The following is a 25,991-nucleotide window of genomic DNA, read 5'->3' as shown; positions in this document are numbered from 1 at the left end:
GTTTGTAGCTAATTGCAGCTATCCAACTGTAATATCACTCTGTAATTTATTGAAAGCAAATAAAGCAAACAATTATTGCCAAAGTCCCGACTTGCACACTGATCACACTGTACAGTGTCTACATTTTATGTAACAAGGATACTTCATAATCCTTATTCCTCTATTCTTGTCACCTTAAGTTAAACATGCTCCTGCGGTACCAGTGACCAGCAATCCTTCCCCTTTCTTCTTTTTGAGTCTGTCTCATTCATGCCGACACCCTGCCTCTGGATGGAGCTCTTTTCAATTGGAGACCACTCTGTGCAGATGAAGATGCTGCCACATGAACAGACTAAAGATCCTCAAGCAACCCATTACTGAACAGCATACTTTAGCAATGATGGATCTACTCTGTCAGTCAAAAATTTTGTACAAAACCTCCCCTTTGTGTTTTTTCTTAATATATATATTTTAATCATTTTCTACAATGTAAATTAATACTGAAGACAAAAAATGATGACAGAACAAATATGGTATTATGTAGTCAACAAATTATTATTATATTTTATATAAAATAAATTGGAAAAATAATGCCTCAAATATGAGCAGCAGAAATAATCTGGCTAATAATTAAAATTAAATAGGTGTGCAATGTTCATTCAGGAAAAGAAAGTGATAAAAAAAATTAAGAAATACAAAAGTGTACAAAGGGTGCCCTCTGGTGGTCTAGAAAGGAAATATTCCAAGCTGTCCAGGACAAGTAACTTTTTGCTATGCACACTCTTGGCATTTTTTCACGCAGCCTGAATCATCTGGAGTAGTTATACAACAACCATGAGACGTTCGCAAAGGTGTTGATTACTTGTCGGCTGCTTTTCCTTTATTTGGTCCAATTCATACCAAGCCATCAAAGTTGAATTTAGATTGGGTGATTGTGACAGGTCATCACATGCATCACTGCATCACTTTCCTACTTGGAAAAATAGCTCCTACATACCTATTGGTGTGTTTGAGGTCATTGTACTGTTGGAAAACAAACCATGGTCCCGCTAAGTGCAAAGCAGTTGAGATGGCATGTTGCAGCAAACATGCTGGTTAAGTGTGCCCTCAATTTTGACAAGGTCACCAACAGAGTCACCACCAAAGCAACCCAAACACCAACACTCCTCCTTTTTCTCTATGCTTCACAGTGGGAACCACACATTCAGGAACAGTCTGTTCACCCTCTGTACGTCTAACAAAGACACAGTGGTTGGAAGCAAAGATCTCAAATCTGACTCATCAGACAAAAGGATAGTTTTCCACTGATCTATTGTCCATTCCTTGTGTTTTGTGGATCGAACAAGTCGTATCTACTTATTGCTAAACACCCTAACTTAGTAGGGCCTGAAACCCTGTGTTGAGCAATGATGGTGGTGAGGCCAGAGTGGGGTGCAATGCTGGTGGTTAACCCACATGGTGGATTGATGGTCACAAGGGGAGTAATGCCCTCAACCAAGCAAGGGGACAGGACCACATCCTCAGCTGAGCAAGGGGGCAGAGTGACGTACTCATCAGTGAAAAAGGGAGGTGAATTGAAGTTCTCAGTGGAGAGGGGAGGTAAAGAAATGCCCTCAGCAAGAGAGAAAAAAATGACAACGGGTGCCCTCTGGTGGACTAGAGAAAAAATGTTAAAGACATCCATAACAAGAAACCTTTTGCTTTGATGACAGGTTGTACACTCTTGGCATTCTTTCAGTCAGCCTAATAAGGGTCATCTGGAATGGTTTTCCAACAATCTTGAGAAATGCTGTGGTAGACATGCTGGTTAAGTGTGCCCTCAATTTTGACAGTCAACAACAGTTTCACAAGCAAAGCACCCCCTCATCATTATACTTGCTCCTCCATGGTTCACAATGGGAACCACACATTCAGGAACCATCCTTTTAACTGACCGTCATTTCTTAAAATCTTTTCTTTTTACTTAACTAAATGTTCCTTCTAATAATATGATTTTTTTAAGTGTTTGTAATAGCACTCATAAGGTCGGCCATGACATCCTGGATCAAGACTTGGGTCCTGCTGCTATTTGATATCCCAGTCCATGTCAGCAATTGCTTTAGCCAGCTGTAATTGACTCTGGATAAGGAGATGGTCAAACTCTCCTAGATACAGTTCCACTGTATTCTGTCTTGGTTGAGACATTCTGTTACATGGTAAATCAATGAGAGGGGGAGGTGGATGCAAATGCAGCAATTTATTTGAAATAAACAAGAAATAACCTAACAAGGGGAGTAACAAAGGGCTAGGCTAACACGGATTGAAGGTCAATCAATCAATCAATTAAGAAAACCATACACTATGAGACTGGAACAATTACAAAAATACAAATACACAGTGCAAGTCACATAGAAAATACCAGAAATCAAAGACCTGGCTAAAAATTGGCTAATAAGTAAAATCAAATAAGTGTGCAAACTTACTCAGGAGAAGGAAGTGACAACAAAAGAAAAATACAAAATAGTATACAAGGGTGCGGTCTGGAGGCCTGGAGGTAAACAGTCAGAGACAAGTAAGACAAAGGGTACCCTCTGGTGGTCTGGGGGGGAATAATCCAAGATGTTCTTGACAAGCCACTTTTTGCTTTGATGACAGCTTTGTACATTTTTGCCATTCTTTCAGTCAGCCTCATTAGGTAATCATCAGGAATGGATTTAAAACAATCTTGAGGAGTGCACAGAGATGTTGAGTACTTGTTAGCTGCGTTTCCTTCACTCTCTGTGTCCAACTCATTCCAAACCATTTCAATTGGATTTAGACTGGGTGATTATGGATGAAAGTTCATCTGATGCATCACTCCATCACTCTCCTTCTTGCAGAAATCTCATCTGGACTCATCAGACACAATCAATACAATAACTGAATGTTTTTTGGCATCAATTCTGGGATGTTCAACACAACATTGACATTTTTTGTCAATGAAACTATCATAATTATAGGGAAATCAAACACATTCACGAATATTAGTAACAAAAGGAATTCATGCATGACATTAATTACATTTGTTAAGAGGGTGGATGGAAAGATTTATAATCCCAGGACCAGTAAAAGCCCACTGCTGGACCCTTAATCCAGGCCCCTTACCGATAACTTGTTGTAGTATAAATAAGATATATAAGGAGGAATCTGCTAAATGCCATTTAATATATGTAGATATACACCAGTCATGTGTCTATTTATTAAGAAAATATATAATAACATCAATAATATTGAAAATAAATACAGTTAAACATTGTAAATATATATTTATATTTGGTTATATGTTATATGAGGTCGAATGAATTGAACAGGAAGCCGGTATATAAAACAGAACCCATTGAGATGTATACATCAGTAACAGATGCCTGGGCCACTGGATGACAGGTTGATACTTTATTAATGAATGTACATTAAAAAAAAGACAAACTATTACTCTGTTCATGTAATATAATAAAACAATGACAGCCATCATGTTGCTTCAGTAAAATCTTCACTATACACACTATCTATGCTTGATCACATCTGTACAGGATGTTGTCACAACCCAGATCGAATGATTCTATTCTTTTTTTTTTTTGTATAGGGTTAACAAAAGACTGTTGGCTTTTGCATCTGGAGTGTCCTACAAACCTGAATAAGAGGCACCTACACTGCTAACGGTAATGATCTTGTTTTAAATGCAGCTTTTTTTTTTTTACTAGTCTACGATTTTACAGTAACAGTTATATCCTTAATTGTATATATTTTTTTGCAATGAACAACACGGAAAAGCCGTCATTAGATACGATAGTAAATCTACAAGTGAAAAATATTCCCATGAACTAGTTTGAAGACAAAAAGTGTACCTTTGCATTTCGAACCACATGAATACATTCGCATTTTCATAGCTTTATAATATTCGTCAACAAAATACCTCTAGAAATTTATATATATATATAGATATACAGCGAATATTACCAAACTTTCCATTTACATTACATTCACGCACATTACATAAAGGCTAATAAAACCAATGGAAACCAAAATCTTGACGTGAAATTGTGAAATAGGATTTGATACGAAGCGGTAAATATGTTGCATAAAAACCAGAAAAAGTCTTCGAAAAAAAATAAACACTAAAGCCCCACTCATTGGAAATCGTTTCTCCGAATAAATGTTTTTTCCCCACCTTTTTCTAATAATTAAATTAATACTATATTTAATTACAACAACGCTAAAATTCAATGTCAAACATTTTTAGAATTTTTTTTACAGCAACTTAGAAGGTAACAAATAAACAGTCTTTAAATAGTTGTTGTTTTTTGTGTGGAAAAACAATTAAAAGAAAGCTGCAAACATGCTGCAACAACGATTTAAAAGTTTAAACTTCTACAGTCGTGGTGGGACCGTTAGTGGTGCTTTCACTAACGGCTTTCTCCGGCTCGGTTTTGGCCTCGGTGGTGCCCTCTTCTGGTGGTGCCGGGTCAGTACTTTCCTGGGCACTCTCTGTGGTAACAGCATCCGTGCTGGGAGTGATCAGTGCCGTCGATTCGTTTACAACCTGCACGGAGTCAGCAGGGGCTTCGCTGGGCTTCTTCACCTCACCATTTTGCATGGGATACGCCGCCTCCAGGGCCGTGTACAGGAACTCGTACTGCTCCTGTTTAAATAGAGTGCATAGTATTACGGAACGTGTAAAAGCTGTTCAAGATGTTTTAGGGGTTGGAATTTCACAGTATTTCTGCTAAATGCCGTCTCTCGAACGTGACATGGATCAATGTAAAAATGATCTAGAAAACTGATGACCTATCTTTTGTTTCCCTATCAAGTTTGCATGACTTTGTTGTCTGCACATGAAGTTTAGAAACTCACAACAGTGTTGATCATGCCCAGACGAGATTTGCGTAGGTCCTTGACCACCTGGAAGATGTCCACCAGTTTCTCTGTGTCTGCACTGTCTAGAAGCTTCCACAAGGCGCAGAAGATTCCAGAGCGCGAGGAGCCATCACTGGTAAAGAAAACGCTCATGTGAGTGTAAATATACTATAATACATACTTACATCTGTATACACGGACCAGGCATACCTGTATTGCCACTGATCAAGTCTAATTTTAAGACCACCTGCCGAATATTGTGTTGGTCCCCCATTTGCTGCCAGAACCTCTTTAGCAATTTGGGGTACAGTAGCTTGTTTGTTGGAACCTTGACCCTGTCGCCAGTTCACCAATGTTTCTTACTTGGACCACTTTTAATATATCACTGGAGACCAGGAACATCCCACAAGATCTGCAGTTTTGGAGATGCTCTGACCCAGTCGTCTAGCCATCACAATTTAGCACTTGTCAAACTCGCTGAAATCAAATCTTCACTTGCCCATTTTTCCTGCTTCTTACACATCAACTTTGAGGACAAAATTGAGGCAGTATTCTTGTCTCCGGAAAAGCTGCTTGAATTGTTCCACAAACTAAATCCGTGTATTTATCGCTAGCTTTAAAAAAAACATGCTTTACTTCCAGCTCTATGGAGGGACTTTTTTGAAGACGCTATTCATTTTGACTTACTTGCAGTGTGCAACAGTGGGCAAATTCTCAACTTTGCTGCTGTCGCTGCTCTGTCTGATGCTCTTCATCATGTCGATTAACTCAAGTGGGTTGGCTGGGAGCTCAAGACCGGTCCATTTCAGGAAGTGGTACTGCTGCAGCGTGTGGCTGTCTTTCCTCTGCAGGAGTGATGAGCAAGTCATGACTTAATCTTAGGCTAGGTTGCGTTAGGTTCAACATTATTATTACTATCAGAGCACAATACAGACAATAAAATGGACTTAGCATCCAACCAGTATTGCAGATAACAATGAAATAAAATTAAGCAATTAAATACAATTTATGTAAGGGGCAATAGTTATTATATATTTATTAGAGGTAACTGTATGATTCATGCGATATAATGTAATTCTTCGTCTTCTACTTTCGGCTGCTCCCATTAGGGGTCACCACAGCGAATCATCCATCTCCATTCTACTCTACTCTACATCTACCTCTTTTAAACCAACTACCAGCATGTCTTCCCTCACCACATCCATAAACCTCCTCCTTGGCCTTCCTCTTTTCCTCTTTCCTGGTGGCGCCATCCTCAGCATTCTCTGACCATTATATACCCCATGTCCCTCCTCTGCACATGTCCAATCTATCTCAATCCCACCTCTCTCACTTTGTCCCTAACACGTCCTACATGCGCTGTCCCTCTAATAAGCTCGTGTCTTATCCTGCACGATATGATGTAAATTAGGTAAAGCAAATAAGTAAATGCAGATGTGCAAATGACAATAATATGCAAATCTAATATAAATTGCGTTAAAGGAAAAAAAAAACCTGAAAAACTGCAAATGATTTTTTTCTTATCTTTTTTCTTATATGAGTCGAACTCAATCACGAGGAAACGAAAAGCTGCGCACCTTCGTGTGCTGGATTTCTAAGCAGCGTCTGATATACGTGGGGAAGTTTTCCGTCTCTTTGACCTCCACCGTCATCTCCCCAAAAGTTTTCTTCTCATCGTCCCAGTACTGGGAGCAAAATTCCTAACAGATCGATACAAAACAACAAGAACAACAATAAGCCATAAGACTACAGTCTTTCTGAAACCTGCTTAATGAACCTGCTCGGATTTGCAGAGACTCACCATGTCATTCTCAGTGCAATCGGAGAGCATGAACACGGATTTAACCTTCTTCTGGTAAAGCATTTGCAGAAAGTCGGCAACCGTGTCAGCCATAGGTCCCTGTGCGACAATGAAGCTGTTCGGGCTCCAGTATCCCTAAAGGAAAAGCAGACATGATGAGCGTTTATTGCATTTAAATAGAAATGCTGAATGGCTTTTTTGTGGAGGAAAACATTTACATCCACATAGGAGGCATTGATATATTTAGTGAGGGCATCATCCTCTTCATCTGATGAGTATTCCTCCTCATCATCAGCATCGCTCTCATGGCTGGATTCGTCTTCCACTTTAATTGAGACTCGGTTGAAGTCATCTAAAAGAGAGGGAACGAATTATAACCAAAGACAATTTAATATTAGTGTGGAGGTAAAAACCTTTCGCTTTGTATAACACATTTCAGGCTCATTTAATCATATATATATATATATATATATATATATATATATATATATATATATATATATACATATCTATATATAAGAACAGTTATAATTTAAATAGCTAAATCAAATTAAGAAACAAAGCAAAACAACCCAAACAATTTCTCGAATAATAGCCAACAAAAACAAAAATCGAGGCTCACATGGAATGACAGACGAGCGGTTTTTCTTCTTATTCTCCTCGGTGCGTGCCGCGTTGGACGCTCTGTAGTTTTTGAATCTGGGCAGTTTCTGTGTGGGAAACCCGTGACAGCAAAATGTTAGAACGTACCAGCGAGTTGAGGAGTAAAACACATTTATACAATGGTCAGTGCAAACCAGAGATGTGCAGGTATTCCAATAAAAAAAATAAAAATAATAAATATATAGATTTAAACAAAGCTTTTTCTTTCTGATCTGTGTAATAAATGCTTTTTCTTAATGATGTAGATTATTTTTATTGCCAAAATTTGCAGCCACCTCAAATAACCATGTACCCATTAATATTGTATGAATATCACTAGTATAATGTTTGACTGTTTGTAGACTCTTATTTTCACATCATCACCTTACATAGTTTATACTTCACCTATACTACTTTACTATATGCATAAATACATATATATACATATATATATATATATATATATATATATATATATATATATATATATATATATATATACATACAGGCACAACATTATGACCACCTGCCTAATACTTTGTTGGTCCCCCTTTTGTTGCCGAAACAGTCCAGACCTGTTTAACATTAACATAATTAACTTTTTCAGCTATTTGAGCTACAGGAGATCGGACCACATGCACCAGCCCTCGCTCCCCACGTGCATCAATGAACCTCGGCTGCCCATGACCCTGTTGCTGGTTCACCATTGTTCCTTCCTTCTAACACTTTTGATAGATACTGACCACTGCAGACCGGGAACAGCCCACAAGAGCTGCAGTTTTGGAGATGCTCAGACCCAGACGTCTAGACATCACAATTTGGCTCTTGTCAAACTCGCTCAAATCCTTATACTTGCCAATCTTTCCTTTTTCAAACACATCAACTTTGAGGACTGTGATATATATATATATATATATATATATATATATATATATATATATATATATATATATATATATATATATATATATATATATATAAAGGTTTATACAAAATTGTATTAATATTCATTTGCCAAATAATTCATTGTAATCCAGTGTCATTGCAGTACAATGATAAGTAGTAGGTTCTAATCCAAAGCAATTTATATGTTACCAGTCGGGTTAAAAGGAAGCACTCACTTGAAACTCCATCTCGATCAAAGAGGACTCGTTGCCGTCCTTCTGCCTGAGTGTGTTCACCTCCGAGTGGAAATTTGAGAGTGACATTTCTGTCTCGCCAAACTGACTGTACTCGATCAGCGCCGTGTGGATGAGCACGTACTGGGCCTGGGGTACAGTTCATTTCCAGTTAAATCATCAGGGTACATTTGTGATCCACGTGGTCATATTATGGAAGATTATGTACATATAATTCCGAACTAGACCCACTTGTCTTACATATGCTTTATAGATTTATTAGTTAATGTGTCTTACCTCCACTTGGACCATGAGGCATCTCTGGCGGCGAAGTTTAACCACATAGCCATAAATGTCCACACGTCCTTCAGCCTCCAGGCTCTCAATCATGGCGTCAATCCCAATGTAGGTCCCTGTGCGTCCGACTCCGGCGCTGCCCAGGAATAAAGATTATTTATACATTTTTTTGTACAAAAACGGACAAAATATACTCATTGGTACATGAGGACATTACATGTGTATGTTCACTGTGTTTGCTTTTCCAAAAACAGCTCATATGTTACCTGCAGTGAATAACGATGGGTCCACTGAAAAAGTTTTTAAAGGAATTGACTCTGCGGCGGAGTTTAAGGAGGAGGCCAGGATCGGAGGGCACACCGTGGTCAGGCCAGCTTGTGAATTGGATGTGAGTGACTTCCCGTTCCGCTGACTTCTCTCTCCGCTATAACGGAAGAAAAAAATCACCACTCGTTAACCAACACGTGCCTGGAGCATGAAGAAGATTTGATCAGATTTGTGCTTACATTCATCATGGTCAGGTGGCGGATGATGTAATTCGGGCAGTTTTCCTCTCCCTTGATTTTCACCACCAAATCGTCAAAAATCTCGGTTTCTCTCTCCAGTGACGGCCAGTACTGAGCACATTTGTTCTGAGGAGCAGAAGACGAACGTTTAGAAGAAAATAAATACAGCACGGCGTGATTCTGAACTCAGTGTATTGGTCTCAGTTTGAAGATGAAGTTGTGTTTTGCAGTTCAAAATAACCCTGTTCTCATTTTTGGTCACATGCTTTCACTGAAAGAAGAAGGTGTCATAAGTATCGGTGGCCAAAAATGAGGTACTTCTGGGATTTTAAGGTTTCTGAAATTTAGGATCGAGAAGAGACAAGCGACAATGGTTTTGGTACTTTAAAAGGAAACGGTCTGGACGGCTTCCACTAAACGTGTATCAGGCCCTATGTATAGTGGAGGATCTGAAAAGAAATCTGATCTGACCTTGTGAACTTACTGAAAAATGGAAAAATGGATGAATGAAATAACATCAAGCTACCCATCAGTCTATCTGTTGCATATTTTACAGATTGCCTTCAACCTCATCATTTAGTCATGTGTTAAAATGGATGTGGTAAAAATATTACTATTGAGATTAATATGGATGGGAACAATAAAAGAAGCCATAAAAATGGATGTGGATGTTCTTCCTGTGAAATAACTTCAATTTGATACAACAGACTTGAAATTTTTATCTAATGAAGAGTTTAGAGTCTCTTACAGTCATAAGAAGCTCGTAATTGCCCTAATTCAATTGATTGTCATTTCATTTGTATAGCACTTTTTAAAAAGAGCATCAAAACAAAGAGGCTTCACAATCATAAACTTGTGGTGAGGAAAAACTTCCTGAGACAATATGAGGAAGAAACCTTGAGAGGAACCAGATGCAAAAGGGAACCCAAATCTCATCTCACATAATTTCCTGTTTATACACTTTACGTTATAATACACAGTTACGAAAGGGAAATGATTTGTAATTGCACCATTATGTAATGTCACCCAGATGGTGATTGGTTCCTATTTGAATGTTTGTGACTCATGGTGTCTCAGGTAGTTTTTCCATTGTCATCGTCAACTCTGGTTTGTTCAATTGAGATGTCCATTGTTGCTAAATAAACTGGATTAGCCGTACCTTGTTTCCTTCTTCACAACGGGTCACCATAACAATAATGGAAGTCTTTTGCTCCCAGATCATTGTCCAGAAATCTGCCATTGTCTCTTCCTTCGGGCCTTGAATAAATTATAAAAATAAATTTAGTTGGTTATACGTAACTTATAAAAAAAATTTACCTCAGCATGCAAAAATAGGAAAATGATTTCTGATGGTGATTTGAGACAAGACCTTTACCTTGGGCTGCAATGTATTTGTTGGATTCCTTGTAACCCTGAATGAGGAAATGTAAAGGATATAGATTTTCTTATCTACAGAGAAATAAAAATCTTGCTTAATCTTTCAAATGAACACCTATTACCTCAATGAAGCTGGCGTTGATGTAGTCATTTGTTTCTCCGTGAGACAGAATGACACGGTTGTAATCGTCTAAAAATAAACTTGGTTAAATTATGTGGAGGAGAAAGAAATTCCAAGAAATGAATGATTCTGGTTTTGTTTTTGCCGCGTGATGAACTTACAGGGGAGAATGTCAATGTAGCGATTCTTGGATTGGTTTTCGGTCTTTTTGGCCTCTCTGACTGAGTAATTGGAGAAAATACGAGGGACACTCTGCCAGAAAGCAAACAAGAAAACGTTTTCAAATCAACTCTTATTAAATTGATTTCATTTCATTGTTTTTGTTTTTGTTTGTTTTGGTTTTTAAACAATATTCAATTGGAAAATGTTGCACATTATTGGATAAAAGTTAGCTAATTTAGTGTAATTTTGTATAATATAAAGTATATCTATTTTAGGATGTAACAGTACACAAAATTTACAATTTGGTACGTACCTTTGGTACGAAAAAACAAACATGTGGTCTGCCACTTAAAACATTTCTGAGGGAACTCAGAGTTTAACAATGTTCCACGTGTATCGAACCGAAAGTCCTGTATCAAACGTTTTTGGTACAAATACATGTACCGTTACACCCCTAATATATATTCTATCTTATATTTATGTATCTGTAAATACACACTGCATCTATATTATCTATAGATAACCCATGTGCCCTAAGTAAACCATGATTACATTTTCTGTCAAAAAAAAAACAAGTATATGCTGCAAAAACTATAACATTAGACTTGTATTTTGTCGTGTATCTAGCCATGAATTGTTTCCTTGCTATTACTAAAGCAGTTGAGAGACTAGGTCTACATGCATGTGGATTAAGCCTAAAAAGCCCAACAAGATCTGAAAGTAACCTGGAATTCTTCCATAAACAGACGTCCCTCATCAGCCCTTTTCCTCTTGTATGCCTCCAACAGAGCATCAGCACTCATAGGTTCCACTGGAATCAGTGTATCTTGCAAAGCAGAGAACAACGTCAAGAAAATAAGTCTCACAACAATACAGACCGTCTGGCCAGAAATGGAAGGGTGAGGTGAATTTTTACTTACTTGCAGGAAGAAGGTCATCCATTTCTTGCTCATTCCTGCTGTGACAAATACACACATTATTTGTCACAAATTAAAAACAACAATAATAATATTAATAATTAAGCCACATGTTTTGGATGGTTTAGGAAACTGTGTCACAAACCTTGACTTTTCTCTTTTCAAAATGTATATTTTGTACAGGACAAACAGGAGAGCCACAGTCGTGACAACAATAAGAAAGCCCAGGATTCCAAGAATGGCTTTGTCATTGTCTGAAATACAACAAATATTTATTTTAGTGTTTTTTTTTTTTTGTTGTATATATCTACACTGCCTGGCAAAAATAGGCTTATGTTATGTCACAACATTTACTGCCAATCAGAGGATTTGTCACAAAGGTATAATTTTGATGATTGGAGAGTCAGACCACGGTGTAAATACTTCTTAATGGGGATTAGGTTTGGTGAAAATTCTATTTCTTCCTCCCTGAACTACTTTTTCACAAGCTTGATGAATCCTAACATTGTCATCTTGGAATACCCCCATGCCATAAAAAAATCCACTGATAAATAAACTTCATTAAGTAGATTTGTAATCAGCTGTTCTCATTTTTTAGGAAAATAATGGTTCTGAACCTGTATCTGACCAATTAAAGCAATCCCATATCATCTGGTAAAGTAGACAGTAGTCTTGATGGGTGCATCACTTTATCCACCTCTCTTCTTATCCAAATTTGCCCATCCTTTTGGAACAATATAAACATGGGCTTGCTCCCTAGCAAATTAAAGATATTTTAAAGGCTATACAGCTGTTTACTGTTTACAATCCCTTGTGTCCTTGCATTGTACACATGGAAAATCTCTTACTTTTACTAATAGATGTGAGTTCTACAGTTTAAGTATGATTTGATTTCACTATATGTTTAATTGATCTCTGATTAGGGTCATTTAAGATTTTTCTTGAACACATTTCTTTCTCAAAGATGATGGTTCACCACTATTATTTCAGTTATTAATAATGTGTTAGACAGTTTTATTAGTTTAATCGATTCTAAATTTTACATCGTGGTGAATTGTTTGTGGCCAGGCAGTGTGCAAACAATGGGTAAAATGGTTTAAAATAAGGTTAAAAAACTTACAGCTAGTGGAAAACGTCTTGCTAATGATCTCACTTTCATTCCCTTGGCCATTTTTACCATAGATCTGAGTAAACATAAAGTGTCAAATGCACAGTCAGAATATTATCACTGACTTATGACTTCATATCTTTTGATTAAATGTCAATTAAAACATACCTTCACTTCATATGTTGTTAAGTAGTACAGGTTGTCAAACTTAAAATTACAATTTTTATGTTTTCTTGGGTCTTGACAGTCTTTATCTATGCAGAGCTGTGCTGTGTATTCTCCTGGATCCCCATGCCAATTGTCAATGTGACAACTCACATGGAAGGAATTATGGCTCACAGTATGTGCTTTGATAACGTTTGGTGTCAAAGGTTCTATAAAAAAAGAGAGGATTAATATTATAACTTAAAGCAACAAACCTTAAAATGTTCACCTTAAACATTCTTAAGTCATATAACAGAAATTAACTTAAGTGATAAGTATACACACAAACAAATGTTCACTGTGTATTCATGCTTTGTGTGTAACATGTGAACATTTGTTTGTGTGTATATATATATATATATATATATATATATATATATATATATATATATATATATATATATATATATATACACACAAACAAATGTTCACATGTTACACACAAAGCATGAATACACAGTGAACATTTGTTTGTGTGTATATATATATATATATATATATATATATATATATATATATATATATATATATATATATATATATATATATATATAAAATTCAAAATTCTAATAAAGAGAAGCAATTTTGTTAGATATCCTGTGTTAAAACATTCGATAAAAACCGTGTTACACTCACTGCTTGCCTGGGTTCTTCTTTGTTCTTTAAGGGTTTGAAATGAAAGGTTGTTGTATTTTGCTATAATATCACAATGATAATAAGTCCAGGGGCTCAAAGAAGAAACAACACAGGAGTTCTGCGTGCAGGAGGTCTCTAAAACTACAAATTCATTATCAGTAGATGCCCAAAAGAAATTAAATAAAACCACAAATAGTTTTAATAAAAATTAAAAGAAAGTACAAGAGAATGATTTCCTACTTGTTTTATTGCATTTTGTTTCCAAGGTGAATCGACTGTAAATGAGGTCTGAGCATTTTTTGCTTTCGAAATTCCAGGACACAAAGATGTTGGTAGAATTTACAGAAATACTCGGTTTATTCAAATCTATATGAGACAAAGAGTAGCTTATTGACACTTGAACAAAACATTAGTATTTTCTTTTTAGATTAAATAATAGTGAATGACATTGAAGATTTGTAACACTTTCATTTATGGTTTCTGAATTATTTTAAGCAAAAATAAATTTTTTATTTACAAACTGATATTCATGATTTTATTCAAACTGGCTTTAGATGTGTTTTAGTAGAAAACCTTTTTTGGTTTGTAAAAAAAAAATAAAAAGAAAGAATGCTTTGACAGTATCCGACACAACTAAATCTCTGTAATAAATAATTGTAATAACTGTAATAAATGTTATAACTTCTAATAATGTATTGACAAACTAACAATTGACAGTTTTATTTAAGTTAGTGAAGGTTAGTAAAAGAGTTTGCTACAGAGAGCAGAATAAATAAAATGACAATATACAGTTTAAGTGATCATATATGAGCAAAATAATTTGTATCAGTCTATAAAAATTTTAATATACATAAAATATGTAAAATATGTCTGGCACAATATCTATGAATTCATATGAGTAAAACATATTTAAAGTATATATATTTCAAGTGATGTTTTACATTTTACATTCCACCTGGGTGAATAGGAACAGATAAATGTTCGACCACATAGGCCAATTTACTTTAATCACTCATCACAATGGGTAAGACCAGAAAATATAGCTGTGATGTGCAGCAAAATGATTTAACTTTACAAAATGGAAAGTGGCTATAAGAAAAGGAACCCATGTCTATATTGAAATAATGCTAACAATGATGAAATCTAGATAGTAACAAATATTTGCCTTATTTTCTGTGCGCAGCATTTGTCTGTATAGTTTCGTAGTTTTATACTGTATTTAATGTCTATTTAATACCATCTGTATCTTATTTGTATGCATCTTTTATGATTTACTGTCTTATATTTTATGTATTTTTTTTTTAACTCTTTATTTTCACTGTGTCCAAATTTAGTGTCATCAGATTGAATGTAAGTGAATATCAAATGTTTACACATACTTGTAATTATTTATGTTGTGTTATGTTGATTTTACATCCCAACCTAAAAACTGAGAAAGGGGGCTAATCCACTTGCAGTTTAATAAATGTGTAGCTATTTGTTTATTTAAGTTTTATTGCAAAGTGTAATTTAATTGGCAAATCAAGATGGTAGACTCAACAGTGTTTGAGTGTAGGGTTGTGTAAACTTCTGAAACCAGCTAACTGTCAGGTTTATTATTTTTTTCCTGTTCCTATCTTTGCCTTATTTTTTTTATGGGCTGCTTTTACATTTAAGTTGAAAACTTGTATTGTTGCTTTTGTTTATATATTTTTTAATCCTGTTAATTTACTTGGGCTATGTAGACCTTTTATTGTCTGTAGGATGTCTAAATAGTCCAGAGAGCATTGGTATGGCTGCTATGAAACCATATGAGGATTATGGTGTGTGATATTCAGGTAAATTACCAACTTACCACATTTGATGTAAAGATTTATTGTGCTTGAAAGACCACCAAAATAGAGGGTAGAATTATATGTCCCAGTACATTTATAATTCGTGAAAGGTTCCAAAGCTTCAACAGCAACATCATTCGATTGTGAATCTATAAAGATTAAAGAGTTTTGTAGTTAAATATATTATTACAGTACGATATTTCTTTTACGCAAACAAAAATCTGTGACAGATTAAAAAATTTGCCTGATATATTATAAGCATCTGCATTAGCTCCTCTGCTTACCTTTGCAGGTGTACGTGAGATTGTCTTCGCAACGTAATTTGTTTTTCCACTCTAATGAGGTAGGGATCTTATTTTCAAAAATAATTTCAGGCTTTTCTGCAATAGACACATTTAGGACATTGAACATCGACCAAGAACTGCTCCATATGTATATATGAGTATGAGTGCTTTATAATTTTATATAGATGCATTTAGGTTTTATTTATGAACCTATGTAAGAAATGGTGTACCTGGGGGAAGTGTGAAAGTATAGAGGCCTGTTGTATTGGGGCACGTGTTTTCATTAAAAGTCACTGATTCGTTTTTGCAGGAATTTTTTGAATCAATAGGAATACATTTTGCCAAATTCCAAATTGTTTCAAAACACACTTCTACTTTTGGGTCAGTTTTCAGGGTAGGTGTTACATCCTTTTTATCTGCAAAAAATAATAATAAATAAAGTAAAACATCTTTTCTTTATTACATATTATAGCTACTCTCTTGTCGTTAGTGTATGCATTCTGTACAACAAATGTAATATTTAATATTTGGAATGTATAGAGACTGTACTTACCTAATATTCTGGTTTCAAAAAAATTCCTGTCAGACGTGGGTGTACAGAAAGGTTTGACAGTGATATTGTACTTCTGGCAAGGTTTAAATGATTTAAATAATATTGAGAAAGAGCTTGATCTGATGACATTGTAATTGTGTGATTGGCCTTTGAAAATAAAGTTGTATTGGGCTCCAGGGTCACTGCTGTTAATTGTCACTTTCAGGGAATTATTTTCTTCCTTGAGGGTGTAGATGCCTGCAAAGGAAAAAATGAATAAGTGAATAAAACATCATGATCCCAACTCTAAAAACCTTTGCTTTGAAATGGATGGGTACTTACACGTGTGGGGTTTCTCTGTGGAGGAGAAAAAAAAAGAATGAACAAATCACGGTATGAATACTTTTTGACGAAACATAAAAAGGATTAATAAGAAGAGCAGATTTTTTTTTGTGCATGCGTGTGAGTGTGAGCGTGTGAGTGTGTGTATGTGTGAACGAAGCAGCATTGTGATCCAGCATTGTCTTGTTACCTGTTGTTCTGTTGGATATGAGTGGGGGTGAGGTTGTGATGTTGGTGGAGGCAGTGGTGGAATTATCTGCAAATGATCAACATTGTCAGTAGAATGTAAACTACAGCAAAACTGCTCATATTACAGTCACAATCATACAAATACAGTTTCTCGACGCCCTAAACAGATCTTATTGATTATTACCTGGTTTGATTGTGGTTACATTTGTGTGTTGTTGCGTGCTGATGTTTGTGGGCAAGACTGTGTTTTTGGCTGTTAATAGAATAATCATAATGCATGATTATAGGAACATGAACAAGTACTGTGCGTGAGAGAGCACACAAAAACATTCCCAAAAGGTGTGTGTGTGTGTGAGAGAGAGAACGATGCAGCGTTGTGATCCAGCATTGTTCAGTTACCTGCTGTTTTGTCGGCCATGCGTGCGGGTGAGATTGTTTGGGTGGAGGCAGTGGTTGAGATATCTGCAAATTATCAATAATGTCAGTAGGTTGTAAACTACAGCAAAACTGCTCATATTACAGTCACAATCATACAAATACAGCATGAGTTTCTCAGACGCCCTAAACAGTTCTTATTGATTATTACCTGGTTTGATTGTGGTTACATTTGTGTGTTGTTGCGTGCTGATGTTTGTGGGCAAGACTGTGTTTTTGGCTGTTAATAGAATAATCATAATGCATGATTATAGGAACATGAACAAGTACTGTGCGTGAGAGAGCACACAAAAACATTCCCAAAAGGTGTGTGTGTGTGTGTGTGTGTGTGTGAGAGAGAGAGAACGATGCAGCTTTGTGATCCAGCATTGTTCAGTTACCTGTTGTGTTGTTGCCTATGCGTGGGGGTGAGATTTTTTGGGTGGAGGCAGTGGTTGAGATATCTGCAAATTATCAATAATGTCAGTAGGTTGTAAACTACAGCAAAGATGCTGATATTACAGTCACAATCATACAAATAAGAGCATGAGTTTCAAAAACGTCCTAAACAAAGTTCTTATTAATTATTACCTGTTTTAATCGTGTTTACATTTGTGTGTTGTTGTGTGATGGTGCTTGTGGGAAAGACGGCTGCTAATGAAACAATCATAATGCATGAGGATAGGAACATGAACAATGTGTGTGACAGAGCACACTTTAAAACATTCCCTAAATGTGATTCCCTAAATTACAGCAACGCTGCAAATATTACAGTCGATTGATACAAATAATTCACCAAAAACCTCTCAAAAGCTCTCTTTGTGTGTGTATGAGTGTGAGAGAGAGATTGAGCAAAGCAGCGTTGTTATCCAGCATTGTTCTGTTACCTGTTGCGCTGGAGATGAGTGCGGGTGAGGGTGATTTAGTGGGGGAAATGCTTGAGATTTCTGCAAATTATGAATATTGTCAGTAGGTTGTAAACTACAGGAAAGATGCAAATATAACAAATACTATAATATTACAGCAAAATCATTTGGTCGTATTACATAGTGTACATTTGTGTGTTGTTGTGTAGTGTTTGGGGGCAAGACAGGTGTGTTACAGGCTGTTCATGGAATAATCATAAAACATGAGTATAGCAATGGAGGGACGTCAGGTCCAACAAGGCTTTTTCTGCTGACTCACACACTATCAGGATCATTGACTTATTCAATGGAAATGAACAGCGTGGGCTTTTGTTAGATTCAAATCCATGTTGCTTGAACGTCATTCCACAACGGCTGACAGAGGAGAAGTTGATTTGGTTGCAGATATACTTATAGAGACGTTTAAAAGCAGGACATTGTGAGGAAAGTTCAGCCCAAACAATTCAAAAGAACATGTTAATCCTTTTTTATGAACCATTTAGACTTTGGCGTCTTATTTCTAGTGGAAGAATTCCCACAAAAATACAATGACAACATTGTAGGTTGTAAACTACAGCAAAGCTTACTATAATATTACAGCAAAGATGCTAATGTAACAGTCATACAAGTAGCATTGAGAGTTACATACCAAAAGTTGTGTGTGTGTGTGTGTGTGTGTGTGTGTGTGTGTGTGTGTGTGTGTGTGTGTGTGTGTGCATGTGTGTAAGAATGAAGCAGCGGTGTAATCCAGCATTGTCTTGTTACCTTGCTCTGTTGTGCTGGTCGTGTTTGGGGGTGAGGTATTGAGTGAGGAAGAGCTGATGCTTTCTGCAAATGTTCAATATTATCAATATAGTCAGTAGATAGTAAATTACAGCAAAGCTACTAATATTAGAGTCAAAATTATACAAATAATTCAATAATTATCTGCAATGCTGTAAGTAAAAAACATCCAGTAACAGCCGGCATAACACGTGAAAATAGAAACACGAACGTGTGCGTAAAAAAGTAAACACCCATATGGCCAAAAGCATGCAGGCGACTGAAGATCACACAAAATAGGAATTTGTCCCCAACTGGTGGCTTTCTATGATATTATAAAGAGTGGTTGTGGCGTTATGTGTCATACACAAAAATGTACATTGGCTGCTCACACTACCACAAAACTTTTTTGTTAATTTTGTAATAAGTATACGAAAAAAATTAATTAGGATTGTGTCATGTTTTTCCTTTATTCCCAAAGCTTTGGTTTCAAAATTGACACATAACGGCTATTTATGTACCTCTTCCACTTGGCAGCCTCAAAGCTTGATGCCGCCACCACCATGCTTCAATGTCACAATTACACTTTTTAGGATGGAGGTGGGTACAAATCATGTACACTGGCTGCTCACACAACCAGAAAACATGACTTTTTTTTTGTTAGTTTTGTAATTAGTATAAAAGAAATTAAAATATTAAACACTGGGTGGGCGTTAAAAGAAAAAAGAGAAATATCTGCTGTAACGTATTACACTTGACGGTCAGGTGGAATGGAAAGCAATACTAATACTTATCACTTAACTTAATTATTATTCCCAACAAAAGACAGATATTACATATATTCTTGAAAGTTGCAACTGATGTGATTTGTTGGGAGATGCTTGCGGGTGAGCCTGTTGTGTTAGAGTCTTTTAATTGAACAAACAGAATACATGAGTGAGCGAACATGTAGGTAATACAGTATGTACCAAATATTTATATGTTCTTATAGTAACACTATAAACACTTATCACTAAACTCCATTCCTACTTTACAGTACAATACGAGGGTATAAATTATTTTCGAATATACTCCTTCCATATTATGACAAACCTCATATAAATAAAGTTAAATACAATCAAACCTTTAATCTATCTATCATGTACACAGCATGTACCAAATGTTTGTATGTTCTTATAGTCACACTATAAATGTGTATCACCAAACTCCATTCCAGCGCCAATAATTTGTAACAGCAGATTTCAGATTGTTTGAGTTAAATTTAGGATTGTGCTGTGTTTTTTATTTGCATATTTGGATGTGAATTATTTTTCAATTTCAGGCTGTTAAGGAGATTCCCAAAGGTTTGGTGTCAAAATTGACACATAACTGGGGCTAGTTATGTGCCTCCTCCACCTGGCAGCCTCAAAGCATGATGCAGCCACCACCATGCTTCAACGTCACAATTGCACATTTTAGGATGGAGGTGGGTAAAAATCATGTAAACTGGCTGCTCACACAACCAGAAAACATGACTTTTTTGTTAGTTTTGTAATGAGTACAAAAAAATGAAAAATATTAAACACTGGGTGGGCGTTAAAACAAAAAAGAGTAGTATGTGCTGTAACGTATTACACTTGATGGTTAGGTGGAATGGAAAGCAATACTAATACTTGTCACTTAACTTAATTTTTACTAATCCTAACAAAAGACAGATATTACCTATAGTCTTCAAAGTTGTATTTGATGTGGTTTGTTGGGAGATGCTTGCAAGTGAGACTGGTTTGTTAGCGTCTTTTAATTAAACAAACAGAATACATGAGTGAGTGAACATGTAGGTAATACAGCATGTACCAAATATTTATATGTTCTTATAGTAACACTATATACACTTATCACTAAACTCCATTCCTACTTTACAGTACAATACAAATTATACTTTCTTGCAAGTTCAGATAATTTGTAATGGTGTCTCCTGTGTAAAGCCTATTTCAGATTCTTCGAGTTGGATTTAGCGCTGGGTCTTATTTTCCTTTATATATTGGGATCTATCTATCTCAACATACTGTTTTCAATAGTTTAATAAAAAAAATAATAAAAGACTATTTGGGCGTGAAAAGAATAAAGAAATATATCAGCTGTAGGATTTTACACTTGAACATTAGTGGGAATGGAAACCAGTTCTAATACTTTTCACTGAATGCCAAACTTATTATTCCTTACAAAATTAGGATATTACTTTTCTCTAACAAACTTGTACCTGATGTGGTTTGGTTCTTGGAGGTACTTGATAATGAGCCTGTTGTGTTAACGGCTTTTAATAGAACAAACAGAACACATGGTTGCGTGAACATGTAGGTAACACAGCATATACCAACCATTTGTATGTGTCTACTATCACACTATAAAACTTCACAAATTAAACACTAGGTGGTTGTTAAAACTAAATAGAAACGTATCTGCTGTAGCGTATTAAACTTCATGTTTAGGTTCGATGGAAAGCAATACTAATACTTATCACTTTATGCCATTTTTATTATTCCCAACAAAAGAACGATATTACCTATCTTCACTAAATTTGTACCTGATGTGTTTTGTTGGGAGATGCTTGTGGGTGAGCCTGTTGTGTTACTGCCTTTTAATTGAACAAACAGAAAACATGAGTGAGCGAACATGTAAGTAAAACAGCGGGTAACAAGTATTTGTATGTTTCTACAGTTACCCTATAAACAAATTCTAATACTTTTTACTGAACTCCATATTTATTATTCCCTACAAAATGAAGATATTACTTATCCATTGCAAAGTTGTACCTGAGGTGTTTGTGCAAAAGCATGTTATGTAAACTGCTTTTAATAGAACAAATAAAACACATGATTGCATGACCATGTAGTTAACACAGCACATACCGAACCATTTGTATGTATCTACTATCAAACTATAAATGTGTATCACTGAACTCCATTCCTATTTTACACTGCAATACAAAGGAACAATGATTGTCAGGTGTGTGTGTGTGTGTGTGTGTGTGTGTGTGTGTGTGTGTGTGTTTCTGTGTGTGTGTAAGTGAGCAAAGCAGCATTGTTATCCAGCATTGTTCTATGTATCTATGTATCTATGTATCTATCTATCTATCTATCTATCTATCTATCTATCTATCTATCTATCTATCTATCTATCTATCTATCTATCTATCTATCTCAAATAAATAAATGACTATTTTGGCGTGAAAAGAATAAAGAAATATATCAGCTGTAACTTTTTACACTTGAACATTAGTGGGAATGGAAACCAGTTCTAATACTTTTCACTGAATGCCAACTTATTATTCCTTATAACATTAAGATATTACTTTTCTCTAACAAACTTGTACCTGATGTGGTTTGGATCTTGGAGGTACTTGATAGTGAGCCTGTTGTGCTAATGGCTTTTAATAGAACAAACAGAACACATGGTTGCGTGAACATGTAGGTAACACAGCATATACCAACCATTTGTATGTGTCTACTATCACACTATAAATATGTATCACTGAACTCCATTCCAGCGCCAATAATTTGTAACAGCAGATTTCAGATTTTTCGAGTTAAATTTAGGATTGTGCTGTGTTTTTCCTTTGCATATTTGGATGTGAATCATTTTTTTAGCTTCAGGCTGTTAAGGAGATTCCTAAACATTTGGTTTAAACATTGACTCATAGCTGCAGCTGTTTATGTACCTCCTCAACTTGGCAGCCTCAAAGCATGATGCAGCCACCACCATGCTTCAACGTCACAATTACACATTTTAGAATGGGAGGTGGGTAAAAATCATGTAAACTGGCTGCTCACACAACCAAAAAACATCACTTTTTTGTTAGTTTTGTAAAATATATAAAAAAAATGCAAGATTAGGTGGGTGTTAAAACAAAAAAGAGCAATATCTGCTGTAGCGTATTACACTTGATGGTTATGTTGGATGGAAATCAATACTAAGATTTATCACTTAACTTTATTATTATTTTTATTCCCAACAAAATATATATATATCCTATCTTTTTTTTATTTTGTACCTGTTGTGATTTGTTGGGAGGTGCTTGTGGGTGAGCCTGCTGTGTCAATGACTTTTAATTAAACAAACAGAATACATGAGTGAGTGAACATGTAGGTAATACAGCATGTACCAAATTTTTAAATATTCTTATAGTCACACTATAAACACTTATCACTCAACTCCATTCCTACTTTATACTACAATACAAAGGAACAATGAATGTGTGTGTGTGTGTGTGTGTGTGTGTGTGTGTGTGTGTGTGTGTGTGTGTGTGTGTGTGTGTGTGTGTGTGTGTGTGTGTGTGAGTGTAAATCAGCAAAGCAGCATTGTTATCCAGCATTGTTTAGTTACCTGTTATTTTGCTGGACATGAGTGTGGGTGAGGTTTGGATGGTGGCTGCAATGGTTGAGCTTTTTTCTGCAAATGATCAATATTATCAGTAGGTTGCTCTTTTTCTATCTATCTATCTATCTATCTATCTATCTATCTATCTATCTATCTATCTATCTATCTATCTATCTATCTATCTATCTATCTATCTATCTATCTATCTATCTATAATAAATAAATGACTATTTTGGCATGAAAAGAATAAAGAAATATATCAGCTGTAACTTTTTACACTTGAACATTAGTGTGAATGGAAACCAGTTCTAATACTTTTCACTGAATGCCAACCTATTATTCCTTATAACATTAAGATATTACTTTTCTCTAACAAACTTGTACCTGATGTGGTTTGGATCTTGGAGGTACTTGATAGTGAGCCTGTTGTGCTAATGGCTTTTAATAGAACAAACAGAACACATGGTTGCGTGAACATGTAGGTAACACAGCATATACCAACCATTTGTATGTGTCTACTATCACACTATAAATATGTATCACTGAACTCCATTCCAGCGCCAATAATTTGTAACAGCAGATTTCAGATTGTTTGAGTTAAATTTAGGATTGTGCTGTGTTTTCCTTTGCATATTTGGATGTGAATTATTTTTTTAGCTTCAGGCTGTTAAGGAGATTCCTAAACATTTGGTTTAAACATTGACTCATAGCTGCAGCTGTTTATGTACCTCCTCAACTTGGCAGCCTCAAAGCATGATGCAGCCACCACCATGCTTCAACGTCACAATTACACATTTTAGAATGGGAGGTGGGTAAAAATCATGTAAACTGGCTGCTCACACAACCAAAAAACATCACTTTTTTGTTAGTTTTGTAAAATATATAAAAAAAATGCAAGATTAGGTGGGTGTTAAAACAAAAAAGAGCAATATCTGCTGTAGCGTATTACACTTGATGGTTATGTTGGATGGAAATCAATACTAAGATTTATCACTTAACTTTATTATTATTTTTATTCCCAACAAAATATATATATATCCTATCTTTTTTTTATTTTGTACCTGTTGTGATTTGTTGGGAGGTGCTTGTGGGTGAGCCTGCTGTGTCAATGACTTTTAATTAAACAAACAGAATACATGAGTGAGTGAACATGTAGGTAATACAGCATGTACCAAATTTTTAAATATTCTTATAGTCACACTATAAACACTTATCACTCAACTCCATTCCTACTTTATACTACAATACAAAGGAACAATGAATGTGTGTGTGTGTGTGTGTGTGTGTGTGTGTGTGTGTGTGTGTGTGTGTGTGTGTGTGTGTGTGTGTGTGTGTGTGTGTGTGAGTGTAAATCAGCAAAGCAGCATTGTTATCCAGCATTGTTTAGTTACCTGTTATTTTGCTGGACATGAGTGTGGGTGAGGTTTGGATGGTGGCTGCAATGGTTGAGCTTTTTTCTGCAAATGATCAATATTATCAGTAGGTTGCTCTTTTTCTATCTATCTATCTATCTATCTATCTATCTATCTATCTATCTATCTATCTATCTATCTATCTATCTATCTATCTATCTATCTATCTATCTATCTATCTATCTATAATAAATAAATGACTATTTTGGCATGAAAAGAATAAAGAAATATATCAGCTGTAACTTTTTACACTTGAACATTAGTGTGAATGGAAACCAGTTCTAATACTTTTCACTGAATGCCAACCTATTATTCCTTATAACATTAAGATATTACTTTTCTCTAACAAACTTGTACCTGATGTGGTTTGGCTCTTGGAGGTAATTGATAGTGAGCCTGTTGTGCCAACGGCTTTTAATAGAACAAACAGAACACATGGTTGCGTGAACATGTAGGTAACATAGCATATACCAACCATTTATATGTGTCTACTATCACACTATAAATATGTATCACTGAACTCCATTCCAGCGCCAATAATTTGTAACAGCAGATTTCAGATTTTTCGAGTTAAATTTTGGATTGTGCTGTATTTTTCCTTTGCATATTTGGATGTGAATTATTTTTTAACTTCAGGCTGTTAAGGAGATTCCTAAACATTTGGTTTAAACATTGACTCATAGCTGCAGCTGTTTATGTACCTCCTCCACTTGGCAGCCTCAAAGCACGATGCAGCCACCACCATGCTTCAACGTCACAATTACACATTTTAGAATGGGAGGTGGGAAAAAAAATCATGTACACTGGCTGCTCGCACAACCAGAAAACATGACTTTTTTGTTAGTTTTGTACAAAATATTAAAACAAATGCAAGATTAGGTGGATGGTATGCACACCCCTAAACTATTTCATTTTATGAACCCCTCTTTTTAAAGACTCTTACCATTTTGCGTTTAGAGACTCCTGATTTCACTTGGTGCAATTTTCTTACACTTTCTTGCAAGTTCAGATAATTTGTAATGGTGTCTCCTGTGTAAAGCTTATTTCAGATTCTTTGAGTTGGATTTAGCGCTGGGTCTTATTTTCCTTTATATATTGGGATCTATCTATCTCAACATACTGTTTTCAATAGTTTAATAAAAAAATTATAAATAACTATTTGGGCGTGAAAAGAATAAAGAAATATATCAGCTGTAACTTTTTACACTTGAATATTAGTGTGAATGGAAACCAGTTCTAAT

The 25,991-nt window shown here is 35.6% G+C and overlaps 1 protein-coding gene across 1 annotated transcript in view; it reads right to left on the bottom strand.

Annotated features, from left to right (window-relative positions):
• Positions 1-3,375: 3,375 nt before the first annotated feature.
• The window catches only part of ptprc (protein tyrosine phosphatase receptor type C), a 78,220-nt gene continuing 55,604 nt past the window's right edge, over positions 3,376-25,991 (bottom strand). Inside the window, exons 56-96 of the mRNA XM_046857261.1 lie at positions 25,108-25,161; positions 24,730-24,795; positions 22,335-22,388; positions 21,546-21,596; positions 21,222-21,275; positions 20,684-20,755; positions 18,986-19,048; positions 18,203-18,262; positions 17,907-17,969; positions 17,717-17,779; positions 17,488-17,556; positions 17,301-17,363; positions 17,086-17,154; positions 16,903-16,968; positions 16,713-16,727; positions 16,392-16,628; positions 16,069-16,254; positions 15,839-15,934; positions 15,575-15,703; positions 13,981-14,106; positions 13,741-13,881; positions 13,069-13,274; positions 12,913-12,976; positions 11,938-12,046; positions 11,796-11,833; positions 11,601-11,701; positions 10,875-10,965; positions 10,715-10,782; positions 10,591-10,627; positions 10,375-10,472; positions 9,216-9,341; positions 8,976-9,133; positions 8,710-8,845; positions 8,416-8,562; positions 7,275-7,362; positions 6,871-7,004; positions 6,653-6,787; positions 6,429-6,551; positions 5,539-5,696; positions 4,849-4,984; positions 3,376-4,636 (exon numbers count right to left, since the gene is read on the bottom strand). Coding sequence (XP_046713217.1) covers positions 4,358-4,636; positions 4,849-4,984; positions 5,539-5,696; positions 6,429-6,551; positions 6,653-6,787; positions 6,871-7,004; positions 7,275-7,362; positions 8,416-8,562; positions 8,710-8,845; positions 8,976-9,133; positions 9,216-9,341; positions 10,375-10,472; positions 10,591-10,627; positions 10,715-10,782; positions 10,875-10,965; positions 11,601-11,701; positions 11,796-11,833; positions 11,938-12,046; positions 12,913-12,976; positions 13,069-13,274; positions 13,741-13,881; positions 13,981-14,106; positions 15,575-15,703; positions 15,839-15,934; positions 16,069-16,254; positions 16,392-16,628; positions 16,713-16,727; positions 16,903-16,968; positions 17,086-17,154; positions 17,301-17,363; positions 17,488-17,556; positions 17,717-17,779; positions 17,907-17,969; positions 18,203-18,262; positions 18,986-19,048; positions 20,684-20,755; positions 21,222-21,275; positions 21,546-21,596; positions 22,335-22,388; positions 24,730-24,795; positions 25,108-25,161 — 4,229 coding nt within the window. The 3' untranslated portion in view covers positions 3,376-4,357. The remainder of the gene's footprint in view (positions 4,637-4,848; positions 4,985-5,538; positions 5,697-6,428; positions 6,552-6,652; positions 6,788-6,870; positions 7,005-7,274; positions 7,363-8,415; positions 8,563-8,709; positions 8,846-8,975; positions 9,134-9,215; positions 9,342-10,374; positions 10,473-10,590; positions 10,628-10,714; positions 10,783-10,874; positions 10,966-11,600; positions 11,702-11,795; positions 11,834-11,937; positions 12,047-12,912; positions 12,977-13,068; positions 13,275-13,740; positions 13,882-13,980; positions 14,107-15,574; positions 15,704-15,838; positions 15,935-16,068; positions 16,255-16,391; positions 16,629-16,712; positions 16,728-16,902; positions 16,969-17,085; positions 17,155-17,300; positions 17,364-17,487; positions 17,557-17,716; positions 17,780-17,906; positions 17,970-18,202; positions 18,263-18,985; positions 19,049-20,683; positions 20,756-21,221; positions 21,276-21,545; positions 21,597-22,334; positions 22,389-24,729; positions 24,796-25,107; positions 25,162-25,991) is intronic.

Source organism: Silurus meridionalis, chromosome 9 (assembly GCF_014805685.1).
Source record: "Silurus meridionalis isolate SWU-2019-XX chromosome 9, ASM1480568v1, whole genome shotgun sequence".
Taxonomy (NCBI): domain Eukaryota; kingdom Metazoa; phylum Chordata; class Actinopteri; order Siluriformes; family Siluridae; genus Silurus; species Silurus meridionalis.
This window is presented reverse-complemented; position numbering and strand designations above follow the sequence as displayed.